General features: G+C 43.1%; 1 protein-coding gene across 1 annotated transcript in view; it reads left to right on the top strand.

Moving 5' to 3' along the window:
• CHAT (choline O-acetyltransferase) overlaps positions 1-17,736 on the top strand; it is a gene marked incomplete at both ends in the record, with an annotated part of 41,691 nt that extends 23,955 nt beyond the window's left edge. Inside the window, 7 exons of the mRNA XM_083364909.1 lie at positions 2,136-2,236; positions 3,058-3,186; positions 5,594-5,716; positions 7,018-7,159; positions 9,468-9,530; positions 13,625-13,762; positions 17,476-17,736. Coding sequence (XP_083221035.1) covers positions 2,136-2,236; positions 3,058-3,186; positions 5,594-5,716; positions 7,018-7,159; positions 9,468-9,530; positions 13,625-13,762; positions 17,476-17,736 — 957 coding nt within the window. The remainder of the gene's footprint in view (positions 1-2,135; positions 2,237-3,057; positions 3,187-5,593; positions 5,717-7,017; positions 7,160-9,467; positions 9,531-13,624; positions 13,763-17,475) is intronic.
• Between the last annotated feature and the right edge of the window lie 511 nt (positions 17,737-18,247).

Below are 18,247 nucleotides of genomic sequence, written 5' to 3'. Positions count from 1 at the left end.
TCAATCAGGAGTAAACAGAGGAAGGCAATGGGGCACCTCGGAAGGAGGCAGAGAGATGCCACGCCTTGAACTGTTTAAAAGGGGAATGTGTGGGAGGGCTGGTTTGCTGAAAGCAACCATTTGAATAGCTCCTGTTTTGTGGTTCGTGTTTTGTTCAGTTTGCTCTGTTTGGTGTCAATAAATTTGGCAGGCTTAGTTCCAGCCTTTTGCCTTTTGTAAAGGGGTTGTCCCTGCCTTTTCTGCAGGGCTGGTAGTAGGCTGGAACAGAACAACGTGATCGTTGATTCAAACTTTTCCAGCGTTTGTCTAGCCTTCATTGGAAGCATGATGTAGCAGGAGAGAAAAGGAACGAAACATAGAGGTGTATGCTGGGATCTAATTTTCAACTCATCACTTGCTTCAAGTCCTCCAGGAACACGTAACTGGGAGGACTGCCTTTCCCATTCTTTCCCACGTCTCTGCTTTCACCTGGAAGAACAAAATGTCAGAATAACAGAATTGGAAGGGACCTTGGAGGTCTTCTCGTTCAACCCTGTGCCATTTCCAGTGCTTTTTTTGTAAAAGAAAAAGGTGCCGGAACTCACACATGTCATTACAGGTTCCATCCAAAAAAGGTGCCAGAACTCCGTTCTGAGCGTTCTATGAGAAAAAAAGCCCTGTGCCATTTCAGATAAATGGCTGTCCAATCTCTTCTTAAAAACGATGGAGCACCCGCTACTCCTGAAGACAACCCATTCCATGGGCTAATTTGTTCTTGCTACCAGGTAATTTCTACCTAGTCCTGCATTGCTTCTCTCCTTAATGAGTTTCCATCCATTGCTTCTTGTCCTGTCTTCGGTGCTTTAAAGAATAGGTTGACACACACACACACACGCCGTTCTTCTTTGTGGCAGCCCTTCAAAGGGTATAGGGTCTCCTGCTTGAGCTGTGGGTCGGACTAGCAGATCTGCAAGATCTTTCCCGCCTCTGTTATTCTGAGTGAAAAGGAAGATAAGTTGAAAAACACTCATGGCACTTGGAATTGTTCCCTTGACTTATTGAATATCTTCATAAACATTATTCACTCTGTTGTTGTTGTTTTTGGAAGAAGAAGAAAAAACACTCACATTTTTATGCTTTTACACTTCCTTGTAACGTTGGTGCTTTTTGATATTTCAGGTCATCCCACTATGTCAAGGTTAAGACCTTTGGATATTGTTGCGTTTCAAATTGTTTCTGGGATATTTGGCCGATGCATAAAACAAACCCTGCTTACATTTCTAATACTGGCTGGTCTGTGTTTCTAACTGGTATCTTAAAGGCAAAATATACTGCATTCTTTTGAATTCAAGAGTTACTAAATCCATATATAGTAACTCTTGATCTCGGAGTCCTAGTGGACAATCACTTAGATACGAGCCAGCCGTGTGCTGCAGCTGCCAAAAAAGCCAACACAGTGCTAGGCTGCATTAACAGAGGGATAGAATCGAGATCACGTGAAGTGTTAATACCGCTTTACAAGGCCTTGGTAAGGCCACACTTGGAATACTGCATCCAGTTTAGGTCACCATGATGTAAAAAAGATGTTGAGACTCTAGAAAGAGCACAGAGAAGAGCAACAAAGATGATTAGGGGACTGGAGGCTAAAACATAGGAAGAACATTTGCTGGAATTGGGGATGTCTAGTTTAATGAAGAGAAGGACGAGTGGGGACATGATAGCAGTCTTCCAATATCTCAGGGGCTGCCCCAGAGAAGAGGGAATCAAGCTATTCTCCAAAGCACCTGAAGGCAGGACAAGAAGCAACTGATGGAAACTCATGAAGGAGAGAAGCAACCTAGAACTAAGGAGAAACTTCCTGGCAGTTAGAACAATTAACCAGTGGAACATCCGGTCTCCAGAAGCGGTGAATGCTCCAACACTGGAAGCTTTTAAGAAGAGACTGGACAGACATTTGCCTGAAATGGTATAGGGTTTCCTGCCTGAGCAGGGGGTTGGACTAGATGACCTCCAAGGTCCCTCCCAACTTTTTATTATTATTATTATTATTATTATTATTATTATTATTATTATTATTATTATTATTATTATTATTATTATTATTATTATTATTATTATTATACTTCGCTTCCGTCTAAATTAATTTCCCTGCTTAGTTTGTTGTAGGACGAGACGGAGTGTGTGGAACAGTGTGTGAACACTCCCCATTTGATGGGATCATTCTTGTGCAGTGCATCGAACACATATTGAAGCACATGTAAGCTACTCCAGCTGCTCTAAGAAACCAGCTGCTTTTTTTTTTACTTCCACATGTGCATTTCATGTTTTCCAGCGACATTCAGACTTCAGCAATAACCTGAAGCCAGCGTCACTTCATTGAGCGTCTTCCATTATTCATGATTATCCATCGTTTCCTTTCGTCAGGCTGTGCAGAAGTCTAGACTGGATGGGCACCTTCCTTCTTGGCCAAATCTTGGAAGGAGACACTTATTGAGGGAGGTTTCTCCTCTTGGAATGGGGAGGCAAGTGCGATGCAACGAGTAATCTGCAAATTCTATTGCACTTGCTGGAAAAGAAGAGAGTCCCAAATTTAAGGCCACCGACTCAAAGGAGAAATAGTAGATAGGGTGGGGGGCAAGGAAGTTCTAGTTCAGGCTGGGCTTAACTCCTGGAGTCTACATGGATGTAACCATGTTGGGTTCTTTTGTCAGTGAAGCAGATGAAAGATCACCAGGGAATCTGAGGGTTGTAACATAGACTGAGAAGACAAAAAGAAGAAGAAGGTGCCACGAAAGACAATAACAAACAGCTTCCATACTTTGGGTAGTAAGCTTCAGAGTATCATCCTGCACAGATCCCAAGAACCAAGCTCAAGCTCTTATTTCAGGCAGAATTTTTTTTCCCCCTTTAATTTGCCAAACCCCGGTTTTCAACTCTAGCTGAAAGTAGTTCTGGCTCAGAAGCAATAATTTACGGAGCGGGTATCTAAGAGAGACTGAGTTGATTCACAAAAAGCAGGTCACAAAACTAACAAACCAACAAGAAAACCACTGGACTGTTCTACCTCTCTACGAACAGGAAAGAAGGTGCAAAAAAACTGGTCAGAGCAGATTCAGTGAGTGAGCTGCCCGCTCCAAGGAGGCTACGGTGGAAATGTTCTCCAGAAATTCAGAATCACTTGGCTTCTTCTGCAGAAAAACTGGAAAGGTACAACAATCATTTCGTTGGGTGGTTCAACTTCATATGGAGATATTGAGGGCTGCAAGCTCTCACAGATTGATCTGTGGAGCACAATAAATATTGAGGGAAGATGCTGGTGGAGAAAAGAGCTAAAAATATAGCTGTTGATGGTGGAATAAAGTGCATATATTGTTGTTAGTTGCAAAGTCATGACCGATCCATCACGACTCCATGGACAATGTTCCTCCAGGCCTTCCTGTCCTCTACCATCTTCTGGAGTCCCTTTAAGCTCACGCCTACTGCTTCAGTGACTCCATCCAGCCACCTCCTTCTCTGTCATCCCCTTCTTCTCTTGCCCTCAACCTTTCCCAGCATTAGGCTTTTCTCCAGTGAGTCCTTCCTTCTCATGAGGTGGCCAAAGGATTTGAGTTTCTGCTTCAGGATCTGGCCTTCTGAAGAGCAGTCAGGGTTGATCTCCTCTAGGACTGACCAGTTTGATCGCCTTGCAGTCCAAGGGACTCGCAGGAGTCTTCTCCAGCACCGTAGTTCAAAGGCCTCAATTCTTTGGCGCTCAGCCTTTCTTATGGTCCAACTTTCACTGCCCTACATTGCAACTGGGAAGACCATAGCCTTGACCATACGCACTTTTGTTGGCAGGGTGATGTCTCTGCTTTTTAGTGTGCTGTCTAGATTTGCCATGGCTTTCCTCCCAAGGAGCAAGCGTCTTTTAATTTCTTGGCTGCAGTCCCCATCTGCGGTGATCTTGGAGCCCAGGAAAATAAAATCTGTCACTACCTCCATTTCTTCGCCATGAATTGAGAGGGCTGGATGCCATGATCTTGGTTTTCTTAATGTTGAGTTTAATGTTTTAATGTAAACCTAATGTTGAGTTTCAAATTTTATATATAATTAAGGATATCCTGCCTATCTGCCTGTCTGCCTTCTCCCCTTTCTCTCATCCCTTCCTTCCTTCCTTCCTTCCTCTCTCCCTCCCTCCCTCCCTCCTTCCCTCCCTCCCTCCCTTCCTTCTTCTTCCTTTTCCTTCCTTCCTTCCTTCCTTCCTTCCTTCCTTCCTTCCTTCCTTCCTTCCTTCCTTCCTGTTTCTTTTTATCTGTAGTCGTAATTCTATATTTTGTAATTCTATATTAGCAAATGTAAATTAGGCACTATAGGAAAAAATATATTTTTGTGGTGATGTCTCATCAGAAAATTCCCTTCCTAAAGAGGCATCCATGGTTTCATCTGTATCTCCTCCTTTTAAAACTTTTGTTCTCTCTGGCTTGTCACTAAAACCTTTTTTTCCCCTGCTGTTAGATATTTCAGTTACATTTTCTTTTCCACTTGCTTATTTTACTATTCCTATGTTGCTTTTGCATTACAAGCACCTTGGGGGAAAATCCCAGCCTTGAAAAATGGCAAAGAAATATATTAAATGCCATGGCTTTGAAGTAAGTAAAAGGTCCCTCGGAAAGCTCTGTTAAATATATAAATATCTGGAAAAACATCCATGCAAAGGAACAGAACTGAAGCCCTGCAGGATTCGGCCTCGTCCTTCACCAGTGGCAGTGGCATGTGTACTATTGTCAGTGTGTTCCTCTTGCTTTAATAACGATTCCAAACAAGAGGGGGAAATAAAGTGGATATTTGTCTTTGCATTTTATGTAAACTTTCACCCTTTGTGGGTGCACAAGGTGTTCTCTGATTAGTCTGAGGAGTAGATCTAGAGTTGTAGAGTAGAGAAAGATCATAGAAATAAATGTAACTAATTTAAATACTGTAGCCCATTTGAATTCAAGCCTTACCGTTTTGCATGCCCTTGTGCTCCTCCGGAATTGTTTATTCCAATGCTTAGAGGATATGTAAAGGTAAAGGTAAAGGTTCCCCCGCACGTGCGTGCTAGTCGTTTCTGACTCTAGGGGCCGGTGCTCATCTCCGTTTCAAAGCCAAAGAGCCAGCGCTTGTCCGAGGACGTCTCCGTGGTCATGTGGCCGGCATGACTAGATGCCAAAGGCGCACGGAACGCTGTTACCTTCCCACCGGAGTGGTCCCTATTTTTCTACTTGCATTTTTACGTGCTTTCGAACTGCTAGGTTGGCAGAAGCTGGGACGAGTAACAGGCGCTCACTCTGTTACGCGACACTCGGGATTCGACCCGCCAAACTGCTGATCTTCTGATCGACAAGCTCAGCGTCCTAACCCACTGAGCCACTGCGTCCCATAAGAGGATATGTAGAGCTTCTTAAATTGCACCGAACAGGCCACCTGATGTCTAGGAACTGAGTTTTAAGAACTGAATTCCAAATTTCCTTTGGACGCAATCCTTCTCAAAGCTTGAAAGAGCTTACTGGAATTGTTGGGGAAAGCGTTTTTCACTTCAAAACAACAACAACAACCATGAGAACTACTTTTATTTCTCTTCTTTCTCCTTTTCTAGACTGGTGAGGAATCTAGACTTTATTGCTTATAGGTTTGAGAACTATGGGAAGGAATTTATCAAAAAACAGAAGATGAGCCCAGATGCCTACATCCAAGTGGCGCTCCAGCTGGCCTTTTACCGGTACGTGAAGGAAATATGTTGACCACACTCATTTCATCCAGGCCAAATGGCCAGCTGTGTCTTTCCCTCCTTGGTCTGCCAATCCTCTGTGACCTTCTCTACAGCTTCCCTTAATGCAGACTGTTTTGGCAAAGCTACACGTTACACAGGAGTGACCACCTGGGACGGGCATGGAGCTGAGATACTTTAACCAAACAGCATTTCTCAATCCCAGAGAGAACATGGACCTTAACATTGGTGTCCCCACGTGGCTCAGAGGAGGGGGTTGGGTTTATTGATAAAGCACACAACGAAAGCACATTAGTGGCCAATGAACGATAAATAAAAATCATCTAATTCAGTGACAAATCAAGAGAGCCTGCTGTCCACTTCGTGGTCAAAAGTCCAGGCTGCTCAAAGGTTCTCTGAAGTACGGGGGGGGGGAAAGTCTTGAGAGTAAAGGTTCCTTCTCCGAGTTTGTGGGGTTGGTTTTCAAATGTTTCATTACCAGGCTACGTAACATCTTCATCAGAGTGGAGGGGATGTCCGTGTTCTTCTGTTTATAAGGGCTTCAGGTGTGGGTGTGTCGAGTGAGGGTCTTGTGGTGGGTCAGGTGTGGATGTGTCGAGTGAGGGTCTTCTGATGGGTGTGGTGTGAGTGTGTCAAGAGAGGGCCTTGTGATGGGCCTTGTGATGGGTCAGGTGTGAATCATCAGTGAGAGATTATTGTAGCTCAGATTTCCTTCCTTCCTTCCTTCCTTCCTTCCTTCCTTCCTTCCTTCCTTCCTTCCTTTCTTTCTTTCTTTCTTTCTTTCTTTCTTTCTTTCTTTCTTTCTTTCTTTCTTCAGCCCTGCCTTCCCATAGCTCTAAAATCTAGCATGCTGTGGACAATTTGGTCCCGTGCTATTCACGTGGGCTACTTTAAAATGAAATTTTAATAAAATTGTCGTCTTACCCTTACGTTCTTAATCCCACGTGCTGAAATGTGACTCAGATAAAATATTCTTTAAACTCTGTGTGCATTTCCTGGACTGGCAGAGAGGTTTCCTTTGCACATCTCACAACCAGAGCAAATTCAATTCAATTCAATGCATTTTGACCCTGATGTTGAGGGAATAGGCTGGCTGTTGTGCAGATTCTTCCCACAGAATTCCACACAGTTAAAAAAAATGAAGTCCTAAACCCAACCAGAAACACAATGGTAAAATATTCACCTGGATCAGAATGCTATCGTTTGTTTTTTTTTTTTGTTTTTTTTCCTGCCCCTTTACAGCTTCTATAAGGGGATGATCCAATCAGGATTTTATTGTCATCCCGCTGTAGGTTGAACATGAGGCTGGTTCCCACCTACGAAAGTGCTTCTCTTCGCCGCTACGAGTGTGGAAGGGTAGACAACATCCGCTCTGCCACTCCTGAAGTGTTAACATTTGTGAAAGGAATGGTAGACCAGAAATCAGCTCTTCAGGTATCTGTGGCTTAGGTTTTGTGTTTAGATATGCATTCCATTTCTATCCTTGTCTTTCCTCTGATAAAGTACCCAAGACGGCTAAGAAGACAAATCTTTTACTGTGGGGGATGATCGATTCCCTTGTTCTCCTCCTGTTGTGATTCAGCGTCAGCCTGTGGTTTCGGCAGCTGAGTCAGACAATTCTGAAGAGGAGGAGGAGGGGTTTGGAGAGCCTTTGGTGTCAGAGGAAGCTTCTAGGCACCGCAGAGCTCTCAGCCAGGCCCCTCCCATCTTGTTCCTCCTCAGACCCAGCTGTGTGAGCCAGAAACATTGGAAGCTGGCTCTGTTCAGGGATGCTAGGAGCAGGAGGCAATCTAGCAGAACTGAGCAGAGGAAAGCAATGAGGCAATTCGGGAGAAGGCAATGAGAAGCCACGCCTTGAGACTGCTGTTTAAAAGGGGAATGTGTGGGAGGTGCTGGTTGCTGAAGGCAACCGTTTGAAGAGCTTCTGATAAGAGTCTCGGTCTGTATTTGTTTAACTTTGTTTTGAACTGTTTCGTTTAGTTTTTGCAAATAAATTTGGTTGGCTTAATTGCATCCTATTGAATATAAAAAAGGGGTTGTCCCTGACATTCCAACAGGGCCAGTCGTTGGCTGGAACAGAACACCTCCCTCTGTAAATGGTTTGAGGTAGATGGGTTGGGGGATGCTTCACTTCTGCCCTCCTTTGCTTGTCTAGAAAGGACAGGTGAATAGACAGGAAGAGCAAGAAAGAGAAGAAATACCTAGATGATTCTGGATTTTACAAGGCGTCTGTCAGGGCCCACTTCAAAACCGCATCCCAAGAAAGCAGAACTGGTGGAAGCCGTTATGAACCTTTATTAGGAGAAGCTGACAGCAGGCATAACAGACAGGATCTGAGGTTTCCTCGCTCAGAGGAAAAGAGTCCCAAGCAAACCCCACCCCAATAGTTCATCCGGTCGGTTCGAACGGGCCAATCCGCATGTGTTAGGTCCGTTGTGTGAAAATGCTGATGGCGCCAGTCTGTCTCAGGGTTATAGCGGTGTCTGTTGGGTCTTCTCACTTTCCCTTCCGAATAGGAGATAAGCCAGATGCCCAGAGGTGCATTCTTTCCTCCCCCCTCCACCTTCTAGTTGACATCAAGGGAGGACAGTTCAAAGAGTGTGTATGCAGAAACAGCGAAAGAGTTAATTGTAGCGATAGAGAAAAACAAGGAAGCAACCCGCAGCGTCTTTCCCCCCCCCCTCTCTTCCAGGAGTATGACAGAACCCAGAGGAATAGAAGGAACAGAGTTTAAGAGTCAGAGTTAGAAAGAGCACCCTTAGAAATATGGGATCTGACAGAATCCCTTGCTGGTGAGTAACCCTTGGTAGATGCCCAGTGATAAAAGCAATGCCATGTGAAGCTGTAATGCCTACTTAGTAAGCTCAACTGAAGCTGTAACAACTCATCTTGAGGGGTAACTATCATGCACTTGCAGAATCAGCAGAATTGTGCGTTGTTCAGTCTTGATTTTCAACAGGTGCTTCAAAGCAAGGGAGAAGAGAAATAGCACCAGCCTGAACTCTTTAAAGCACCTATATCTATCCCTGGATTCTCGTAGCAGCTGAGGAGAATGGGCATACAAAATGTAGCTGCTTTAAAGAGCTCCCGCATGCTATGAACTACTCTTTTGCTGATCACAACCAAGCTGATTCTTGAGATATTGAAGCGTTTAATGGTTGGGTTGTTATTCTTAAAACTGTGTTTATTCCACTGGTTTTAGTTAGCTGTAATCTCAATGGCTTCTGGGGAAACTTTCAATTATATGGAGTGGAGCGGTTAAGAGTTGTAATACCATCAGATTTGGGGAACACCATGTTGGGGAAGGCAGCCATAAGGAAGGGTGGACAGAGCAGCCTATATCTGCACTGTTACAACTTTGTGTGTGTTCTTTCTACATGCCTACAACACAAGGAGAAATAACATCTCTACAGCATCTGACGATTGACATACAACTGCTCGGCTAAACGTGCACTCCATCCTTTTTCTCTATTTTTCTCTTGAAGACTGAAGCTTAGCTATGCCTTTTCAAACTGATTTTGGATGATGTTTTAATTGAAGTATTGCAACATTTGAAATAAAAGGACAAATTTGTTCAAACTTGCATTCTAGTTTAGGATCAGTTCCACTCCCAGGGCAGGCTTCCGAATGCACCTGCACTAAGGAAATTGACCAATGAATTATTTGGTTGTAAAAGTAGTGGAATTTCCCATGTGGATATATATATTTAGAAAATGTCTGTGCTCTTTTTTTTTGTCTACAGAATTCTGAAAAAATGCAGCTATTTAAGAGTGCAATAGCAGCCCAGACCAATTACACTGTTTTGGTAAGCATCTATTATATGGGGGGGGGAAGTTCCTTGCTAAAAAAAACAAAAACTGTTCAGTGATGGTGATGACTATGTAATACAAGTACTTTTTAGAAATCAGAGGCCAAAATAGATTTTTTTGGTTTATTTTCAATTGTATGTCTGGTATAGAATTTGTTGTGCTTTAAATATTTCAAGAAAGATGCCAACAGAATCAATTACGTAGGTAAAATTGGTTTCAAATGCATTCATGTACTTTTTAATGTGCAATCCCTTGCATGCTACTCAACTACCCAGCCACTAGAGGGTAGCAAAGCTATACTTCAGTGCTGCCATCTAGTGGACACTGAGACTTCTGCATCCCAGATCTGGTAGTCTTATTTAAAATCCTGATATGGTCTTCAGGCTAAAAAAATTCAAAAATTCCCCCCCCCAAAAAAAATCTCTGTATGTTGAAATCATTTTGAGACCAAGAAGCCATCTAGAATTCCAATAACAAAACCAAACGTTGGATCCTGTCAGGCTTGCAAATTCAAGAAACCTCTGGATTTCTGGAAAGAAATAGAGGGCAAAGGAATAGAATGTTGAAAGCCTGCCAAAGATTGCCCAAATCAGTTTATACCAAACAGAAGTTCTGAGTCTCTTCCTCCTCTTCCTCATCCCTTGGACTAAGGACTCTTCTCTGTAACAGTCTGTTCCAATGACTGTGCAACCTGTTCTTGGAAGCCTCTGAAGATAAGCCATTTCACTGATTAATTGTTCTCACTGTCAGGAATTTTCTCCTTATTTCTAGGTTGCTTCTCTCTTTGTTCAGTTTCCATCCATTGCTTCCTATCCTGCCTTCAGGGGCTTTAGAGAATAGGTTGATCCCTTTTCTTTGTGGCAGCCCCTGAGATATTGGAACACTGCTGTCATGTCACTTCCTGGTCTTTCTCGTCATTAAACTAGACATACTCAATTCCTGCAACCGTTCTTCATACGTTTTAGCTTCAAGTCCTCTGATGATCTTTGTTGCTCTTCTCTGGACTCTTTCTAGAGTCTCACGATCTTTTTTTTTTACATCTGGTGACCAAAACTGGACGCAATATTCCAAATGTGATCTTACCAAGGCATTATAAAGTGGTATTAACACATTGTGCGATCTTGATTCTATCCCTCTGTTAAGGCAGCCTAGGACTTTCTTGTTCTGTAATGGCTTGGCTCCATTTTCCACATGCCCAAGATCTGGCCATCATTCCACCACAGTTACGGTAGCAGCAATAGGAGAGTACGATTGCCTCTCAGTTTTACTCCTGGCATGTAATTCCTCACCTCCTCCGTTTCCCAAGTGAACGCCGAACTAATTGGACCTAGGGCCAAATCCAGAACGGCTCTTCCAAACTTCTCAAGATCTTTCCTTCACAATCTTTGTTCCAGAAGCAATTCTTCCAGCTGTGGCATAGATAGCCTTGCTCAGGGGTGTCAAACTGCAGGCCCGCGGGCCAGACGTGTCACGTGGAAGCCGCGCCCACCCCATGGCCGGCAATGGCAAAGCAGTCCCGATACGTTGTGCGAGGTCACGTGACATCGCGAGTTTTTCCTTGCTTAGCAAATGGTTGTGATAAATTAAACTTTGTACCCTTAGCAAACTGTGAGGAATGTGCTGGCACCCCTTTTATTATGTTACGACACAGCCATCTTTTTTCCCTTTAGATAGGACATTAATCTACCCGGGAAACATGTCAGTGCTTATAGCCTTATAAATCACACTAGATAGGACGATATTTTCATTGATCCTCCAATCCATTTCTTATAGTGGGAGGAAACCATGGTGACCTCGGTTTGATCATCTTTTCTCGCACTCATTCTGATGCCAGACAGGCCAACGCTGGATTCTTGTTTTCCTAAAGATCCATGAACAGTTCTTTATACTTTGCTTGGAGTAGTAGTCATCTGCTTTGAAAATGCTTGGCTTGTAGCAGTGAAAACTTTTTTTTAAAAAAAAATTCTGGGGCAGAATCTCCCTAAAGAACCCCACATTATGTCTATAAACACATTAAGCCACATGTCATCTTCCCTTTTGCAGTGTGGGGAAAATTGTCCCAAGTCATTATACAACTGACATGGTATTGCAAAGTTTCTAGACAAACTATTGTAAACATTAATGGAAGCAGATTAATATTAAAGGTAAAGGTAAAGGTTCCCCTACACATGCATGCTAGTCGTTTCCAACTCTAGGGGCCGGTGCTCATCTCCATTTCAAAGCCGAAGAGCCAGCGCTTGTACGAGGACGTCTCCGTGGTCATGTGGCCGGCATGACTAGATGCCAAAGGTGCACGGAATGCTGTTACCTTCCCACCATAGTGGTCCCTATTTTTCTACTTGCATTTTTATGTGCTTTCAAGCTGCTAGGTAGGCAGAAGCTGGTGTTGTGATTCAGGGTCAGCCTGTGGGTTCGGCAGTTGGGTCGGATGACTCAGAGGAGGAGGAGGGGGGTGTTGAAGACCTTGCTGAGGGGGTTGAAGATCTTGCTGATGAGAGCCCTCAGCCAGGCCCCTCCCACTTGGTCACCACGGAGACCCAGCTGTGTGAGCCTGACAGCATGGATGAAGATGACCCACAGCTGGCCCTGTTCAAGGACGCCTGACGCAGGAGGCAGTCAATTAGGAGTAGACAGAGGAAGGCAATGGGGCTTCTCGGAAGGAGGCAGAGAGAAGCCATGCCCTGAACTCTATATAAGGGGAATGTGTGGGGAGGGCTGGTTTGCTGAAGGCAACCGCTTGGATAGTTCGTGTTTCTTAAAACTCCGGTTTCTTGGTTCGTGTCTTGTTTGTTTTTGTAGCTATAAATTTGGCAGGCGTAATTCCAGCCTCTTGCCTTATTGTAAAAGGGGTTGTCCCTGCCTTTTCTGCAGGGCCGGTAGCAGGCTGGTACAGAACAGCTGGGATGAGTAACAGGCGCTCACTCTGTTACAGGATTCGACCCGCCAAACTGCCGACCTTCTGATCGACAAGCTCAGCGTCCTAACCCACTGAGCCACCGCGTCCCTTAGATTAATATTACCATCCTATAAATTTATTAAGCACAGTTTATGATAAAAAAATGATTAAAACCCTAGAAGGGAAATACAACAAGATTAAGAGAATAATCATTTAAATTTACATAAAGCATTAAACATATAGAATAAAACAAGAACAGTAGCAAATCCAGGAGACAGCACTGGTGAACAAATAAGATTTTTGACTCATTCGGTCCAATCCAAGACTGAATAGACTGGGATGTCCTTTTTTGTAGAAATTCTGAGATGAATCTGCCAGCCCCATTAGATAGTAGACCATACCTGGAAGATTAACATTTTGCTTTGTTGAAACTGGTTCTGATAACAGAATTTTGCAACTCTGATCATGCCCGAACTATTTCTGAATGCTATTTCATAGTTCTGGACTTTAAAAAAAGCTTCACCCTCTTTTGTCCAGGCAACAAGTCCTGCTTATCTCTGTCAAGGTCATCTTCTCTCTTATGCCACTGAGTTCAGTAGAGTTCCTTCAAACGGCAAGGCTAGGCTTGTGTCCTTCTTGACTTTTCACGTCTAAAGAAAGTGTAATTGTGGAGCTGGAGGTTAAAACATACAAAAGATCACTGCAGGAATTGGGTATGCCTAGTTTAATGAAGAGAAGGATGAGGGGTGACACGATAGCAGTCTTCCAATATCTCAGGGGCTGCCCCAAAGAAGAGGGAGTCAAGCTACTCCCCAAAGCACCTGAAGGCAGGACAAGAAGCAACGGATGGAAACTGAACAAAGAGAGAAGCAACCTAGAACTAAGGAAAAATTTCCTGACAGCGAGAACAATTAATCAGTGGAACAACTTGCCTCCAGAGGTTATGAATGCTCCAACACTGGAGGTTTTTAAAAAGAGACTGGACAGCCATTCCTCCCAAATGGTATAGGGTCTCCTGTTTGAGCAGCGGGTTGGACTAGAAGACCTCCAAGCTCCCTTCCAATTCTGCTATCCTGTTATCTTCTGTTATCTTAAAATCTTAAAAACTTGAAATGATTTCGTATTAAACCCCAAAGTACAAATTGTTAGGCTTGCAATGATCACTTCTTCCTTCTTTCTCTGTCTGGGGCGCAGGCTATTACAGGCATGGCTATCGACAATCATTTGTTGGGACTGCGAGAGATGGCCCGAGAAAACTTTGAAGAGCTGCCAGAATTATTTACTGATGAAACTTATTTGGCAAGCAATCGATTTGTTCTCTCCACCAGCCAGGTGAGTGAAATTTTCCTGGGATTAATCAGAGGGAGGAACCTCCATTATTCTCACTGTGACAGACCTTATGAATCAGTGACAACCTGTGATGAAGCTGGTAAAGACTTTCTGATGCTCAACCACTCTTTAAAATGTTATGACTTTTCATTTCTTGGGCTTTTGACAACAGGAGAAATGAATAGCCAACAGCTGTCCATTTGGGCAATAAACACAGGCAAAAGCTCAAATTAAACCAAAGACAAACGCCAGCCAATAGTCCAGGTTGGTCCTTAAATGAAACATTGGAGCTCTGCTGGATCAATCAACGTTCTCTTCCCCAAAAGGCAGATCAGAGCTAGTTGAGAAACCCTCAAGCAAAACAGAGATATAAAATATGTCTGGCAAAATAGTGGGAAGAGCTGAGAAAAGAACCAGCTGAACAGAATTTATAAATATATTTAATTAAAATTAAATTAAAATTAATTGATTCAGCATCCTCAGTATGAACATCAGTTTGGTCTAGTGCAGGGGTAGGCAACCTTGGCTCTTTTATGACTCGACTTCAACTCCCAGAATTCTGGGAGTTGAAGTCCACAAGTCATGAAGGGGCCAAAGTTTCCCCCATGCTGGCTCAGGAATTCTGGGTGTTGAAGTCCACAAGTCATGAAGAGGCCAAAGTTTTCCCCATGCTGGCTCAAGAATTCTGGGAGTTGAACTCCACAAGTCGTGAAGGGGCCAAGGTTTTCCCCATGCTGGCTCAGGAATTCTGGGAGTTGAAGTCCACAAGTCATGAAGGGGCCAAAGTTTACCCCATGCTGGCTGAGAAATTCTGGGAGTTGAAGTCCACGAGTCATAAAAGAGCCAAGGTTGCCTACCCCTAGTCTAGTGGTTAAGGCACCAGGCTAGAAAACAGGGGTCCATGAGTTCAGAGCCTGCCTTAGCTATGAAAGCTGGCTGGGTGACTTTGGGCCAATCACCAGGAGACAGTGAGTTCTACTTCTGCCTTAGGTATGAGGCAGAGCTTGGGCCAAGTCGCTCTCTGTCTCAGCCCAGTAGACCTCACAGGTTCATTGTTGTGGAGAAAATAGGTGGAGAAGGAAGGCGTAACAGATTTGTTTGCCGTTTTGAGTTATTTGTAAACAGTGGGGTACAAATAATAAAATAAAAATAAAATAAACAAACGATGCCCTGCCAGGTATTTAAGAAGTTTCTTTCTCTCAAATATCTTTTTTTTAAAAAAAACTTATTTTTTATGGCAAGTTCAGGAGGTGTTGTAAGCCCCCAACTCCACGCCTATGTCCTGAGTATCAAATGAAGCTCCAGGTTTATTTATTTATTTATTTTAATTCCATTTATATCCCGCCCTTCTCCGAAGACTCAGGGCGGCTTACAAGCTTAGCAATAGCCTTCATTCTATGTATATGCCTGCTTATTAGGGCTTTCATACACCCCCCCAAGCGGCATTATTACAAAGTCAGCTTAATTGCCCCCAACAATCTGGGTCCTCAGGTTAGGCATTCTTATTAAAATTGATCACAAGGATTGCTGGAGTCTTTCAGCCTTCGCTCATGTTGCTGGTTTCAAATGCTAGGAAGCGTTCCTTTCAGCTTGCAAAGACCCGCCAAGCGTGAAGATTCAAACTGTTCTCTCTCCTTTGCTCCTGAAGTCAAGATAATTCCATTTGTGGATTCTTTGAGCTGCTCGCCCTGTGAGCGCCACACATTTTGGTGCGTGCACAGTCTTAATCAACCGAACTATGTTAATAGCCACAGTATTCCACATTCTGCCTGAGATATGGAAAGTCAGATTTATTTTTTTTAAAATGCACAATGCAGACAAGGAATCTAATAAGTCATTCGATCTCATCATGTTGTCTGGGGATTTTTTTCAGACATGACTGTGCGTAAGTCACCCATGCCTACATTAATTCTCCAAGAAACCATCCATAGATAAAAAAGGGGGGAGGGGTTATCTGAATAGCTTGATGGCCTTTGGCTGGGGTACAGCAAATTTATCTGACTCTTCTATAACTCTATTAGTGGGACTAATGGCTTGTCCTGTGCCATTAAAAGCTAAATGCGAGTTTTGAAAGCTTGTACAGGACAATGGCAGGAGCGTAAGGATTTAAAGAAAGCTTTGCATTCCGCAACAATAACAAACCTCCAAACAAACTGGGGGGGGGGGGGAAGAAAAGAACGAAGAACGTAGGACTTTGTCCGTAGGAAATAGCTTCTTGCAAAATTTACTGCCTCCGAGGCTTTTTCGAGATAATAAATCTCTGAGATTTGAATAAGCCCAACTCTTAAATGTACACTCAGTAACTGTTCAGAGTTAAGACCGTAAAGAGAAGACAGCTATTTTTCGTATTAGTAGGTTGCCAATGAAAGAGAATTGACAAGTCAAGGAATAATGTTATTTCACAGACTAATGGGTTCCCCTGAACGTGCAGTGGGCATGCTCAAAAATCTGATTACCTTTGGATTAAATTGGCAAGGCTGTACACTGCAGAAGACCTATAATAAAATGATCCAATTAAAAGAACAAGCATGGCCAGCTCGGTCGTCCACCCACCCAATCATCATCATTCAAAGTGGATTAGGATCAAGAAAACTGGACTCTTAGCCTTTGTTTTCCAAACCAAAAGCATCACTTAAGAAGTCCCTGAAATAATTCCAAAAATTTGACAGTCAAGTCATGGAGTGGAAACAGTGAATAGGTCAAATAGGAGATAGAACATAGAATAATACCATTGGATGGAACCTCGGGGGTCTTCTAGTCCAACCCCCTGCTCAAGCAGCAGACCCTAGACCATTTCAGGGAAATGCTTGTCCAGTTTTGAAAGCCTCCAGTAATGGAGCACCCATTTCTGAAGGCAAGCTATTCCATTGGTTGAAATTTCTCCTTAGTTCCAGGTTGCTTCTCTCCGTGGTTAGTTTCCAACCATTGTTTCTCATCTTGCCTTTTGGTGCTTTGGAAAATAGTTTGACCCCCTCATCTTTGTAGGAGCCCCCGCAATATTGGAATGGTGCCATCATGTCACCCCAGTCATTCTTTTCATTAAACTAGGTATACCCAATTCCTGTAACTGCTCTTGGTATGTTTTGGCTTCCAGCCTCCTAATCATTTTTGTTGCTCTTCTCTGGACTCATGATGATGAGTTATGATGATGAAGTTATCTCTGGATAACTTCAAGGGATAACTTCATCACCATCATGTGATGATGATGAAGTTATCCCTTTATTCGTGTCTGACTCTTGATGATTTTGTCTCTCCATATCTTACAATCTTGCACTACTTTGAGTTGTTCTACAGTATGTCTGGCTTATTGTCAACTTTGATGGTGTCCAGTTACCATGTTCTTTGGCAGCCTGGTTTCATTTTACCACTAACTCTTCCAAACATAATTGCTTTCTCCAGTGAATTCCCCCGCACAACAGGGCCAAAGTAAGCGAGATGCAGTTTTGCGATTCTGAATGGGTCAAATAATAATTAATTACACAGTTCAAGCACCAGGTGGTTGGTCTCTGTCTTGGAGCTCAGTTGATATTTAAAAATATGTTCAGTGAATTGAAGATGATGACCTTAAATGGGTCTAGCCATTTCTTTCTTCTTTCACTGTCAAAAATGACAATCCCACAAACCCACTCGTTGTTGTTCCACCTCTAGAGTGGTGGGCGTCAGACCTTAAGTTGGCCAGCTTTAACTTAACCCTGTTTTGTTGTTCTTAAAATTAGGTTCCCACCACAATGGAGATGTTCTGCTGTTACGGGCCAGTGATTCCTCAAGGCTATGGGGCTTGCTACAATCCACAGTCCCAGCATATCTTATTCTGCGTTTCAAGCTTCAAAAACTGTCCAGAGACCTCTTCCAGCAAATTTGTCAAAGCCATAAGTCAAAGTCTAATGGACTTGAAAGAGCTCTGTAGCGAATCCACCTTGACCTCGACAAGCCAGCAGGCTAAGCTGAAAGGATGTCCTTCGGTTACTAAACCCTAATTCCATGCGTGTTGTAGTCTTTTCCTCCCTTCTCTTTTGCAAAATGTTCTTAATGTAGAGTGATGTTTCTGTAAAAAAAAAAGCCAGCTATTTATTAGAGGCAGGAGAATTTTATTTTTCTTTAAGCAAGTATTCCTATCCCTATTTATCACAACGGGGGCTTAAATTATTGAGAAAGCTGACATTTCAGTGCCGTGCTGTGCAAATGTGTGAATAATGTTTGACCCAAAGAGTGAAATTACATGCCATTCATCTCAATGTGAAATAAGCAGTTAACGCTAGTATTTTAGAAATAGCTGCCATGGATGTGCAATCTATCCCACGAGTGAGAGTTCCAACTCTCTATTATTTATTCATTTATGGAATATATAAGCCACTTTGGTCTAAGCAGGATACAAAGAGCCACAGTAACATAGCCAATGCAATAAAAACAACAACAACACAGCAGGACCTAAGAAGTGATATTGTGCTAACAATATTAATTTTTTTAAAAAATATCCCAATTTCAAGA

Source organism: Vipera ursinii (genome assembly GCF_947247035.1).
Source record: "Vipera ursinii genome assembly, chromosome: 5".
Taxonomy (NCBI): Eukaryota; Metazoa; Chordata; class Lepidosauria; order Squamata; family Viperidae; genus Vipera; species Vipera ursinii.
Note: the sequence above shows the minus strand (reverse complement) of the source record. Positions and strands in the feature narration are given on the sequence as shown.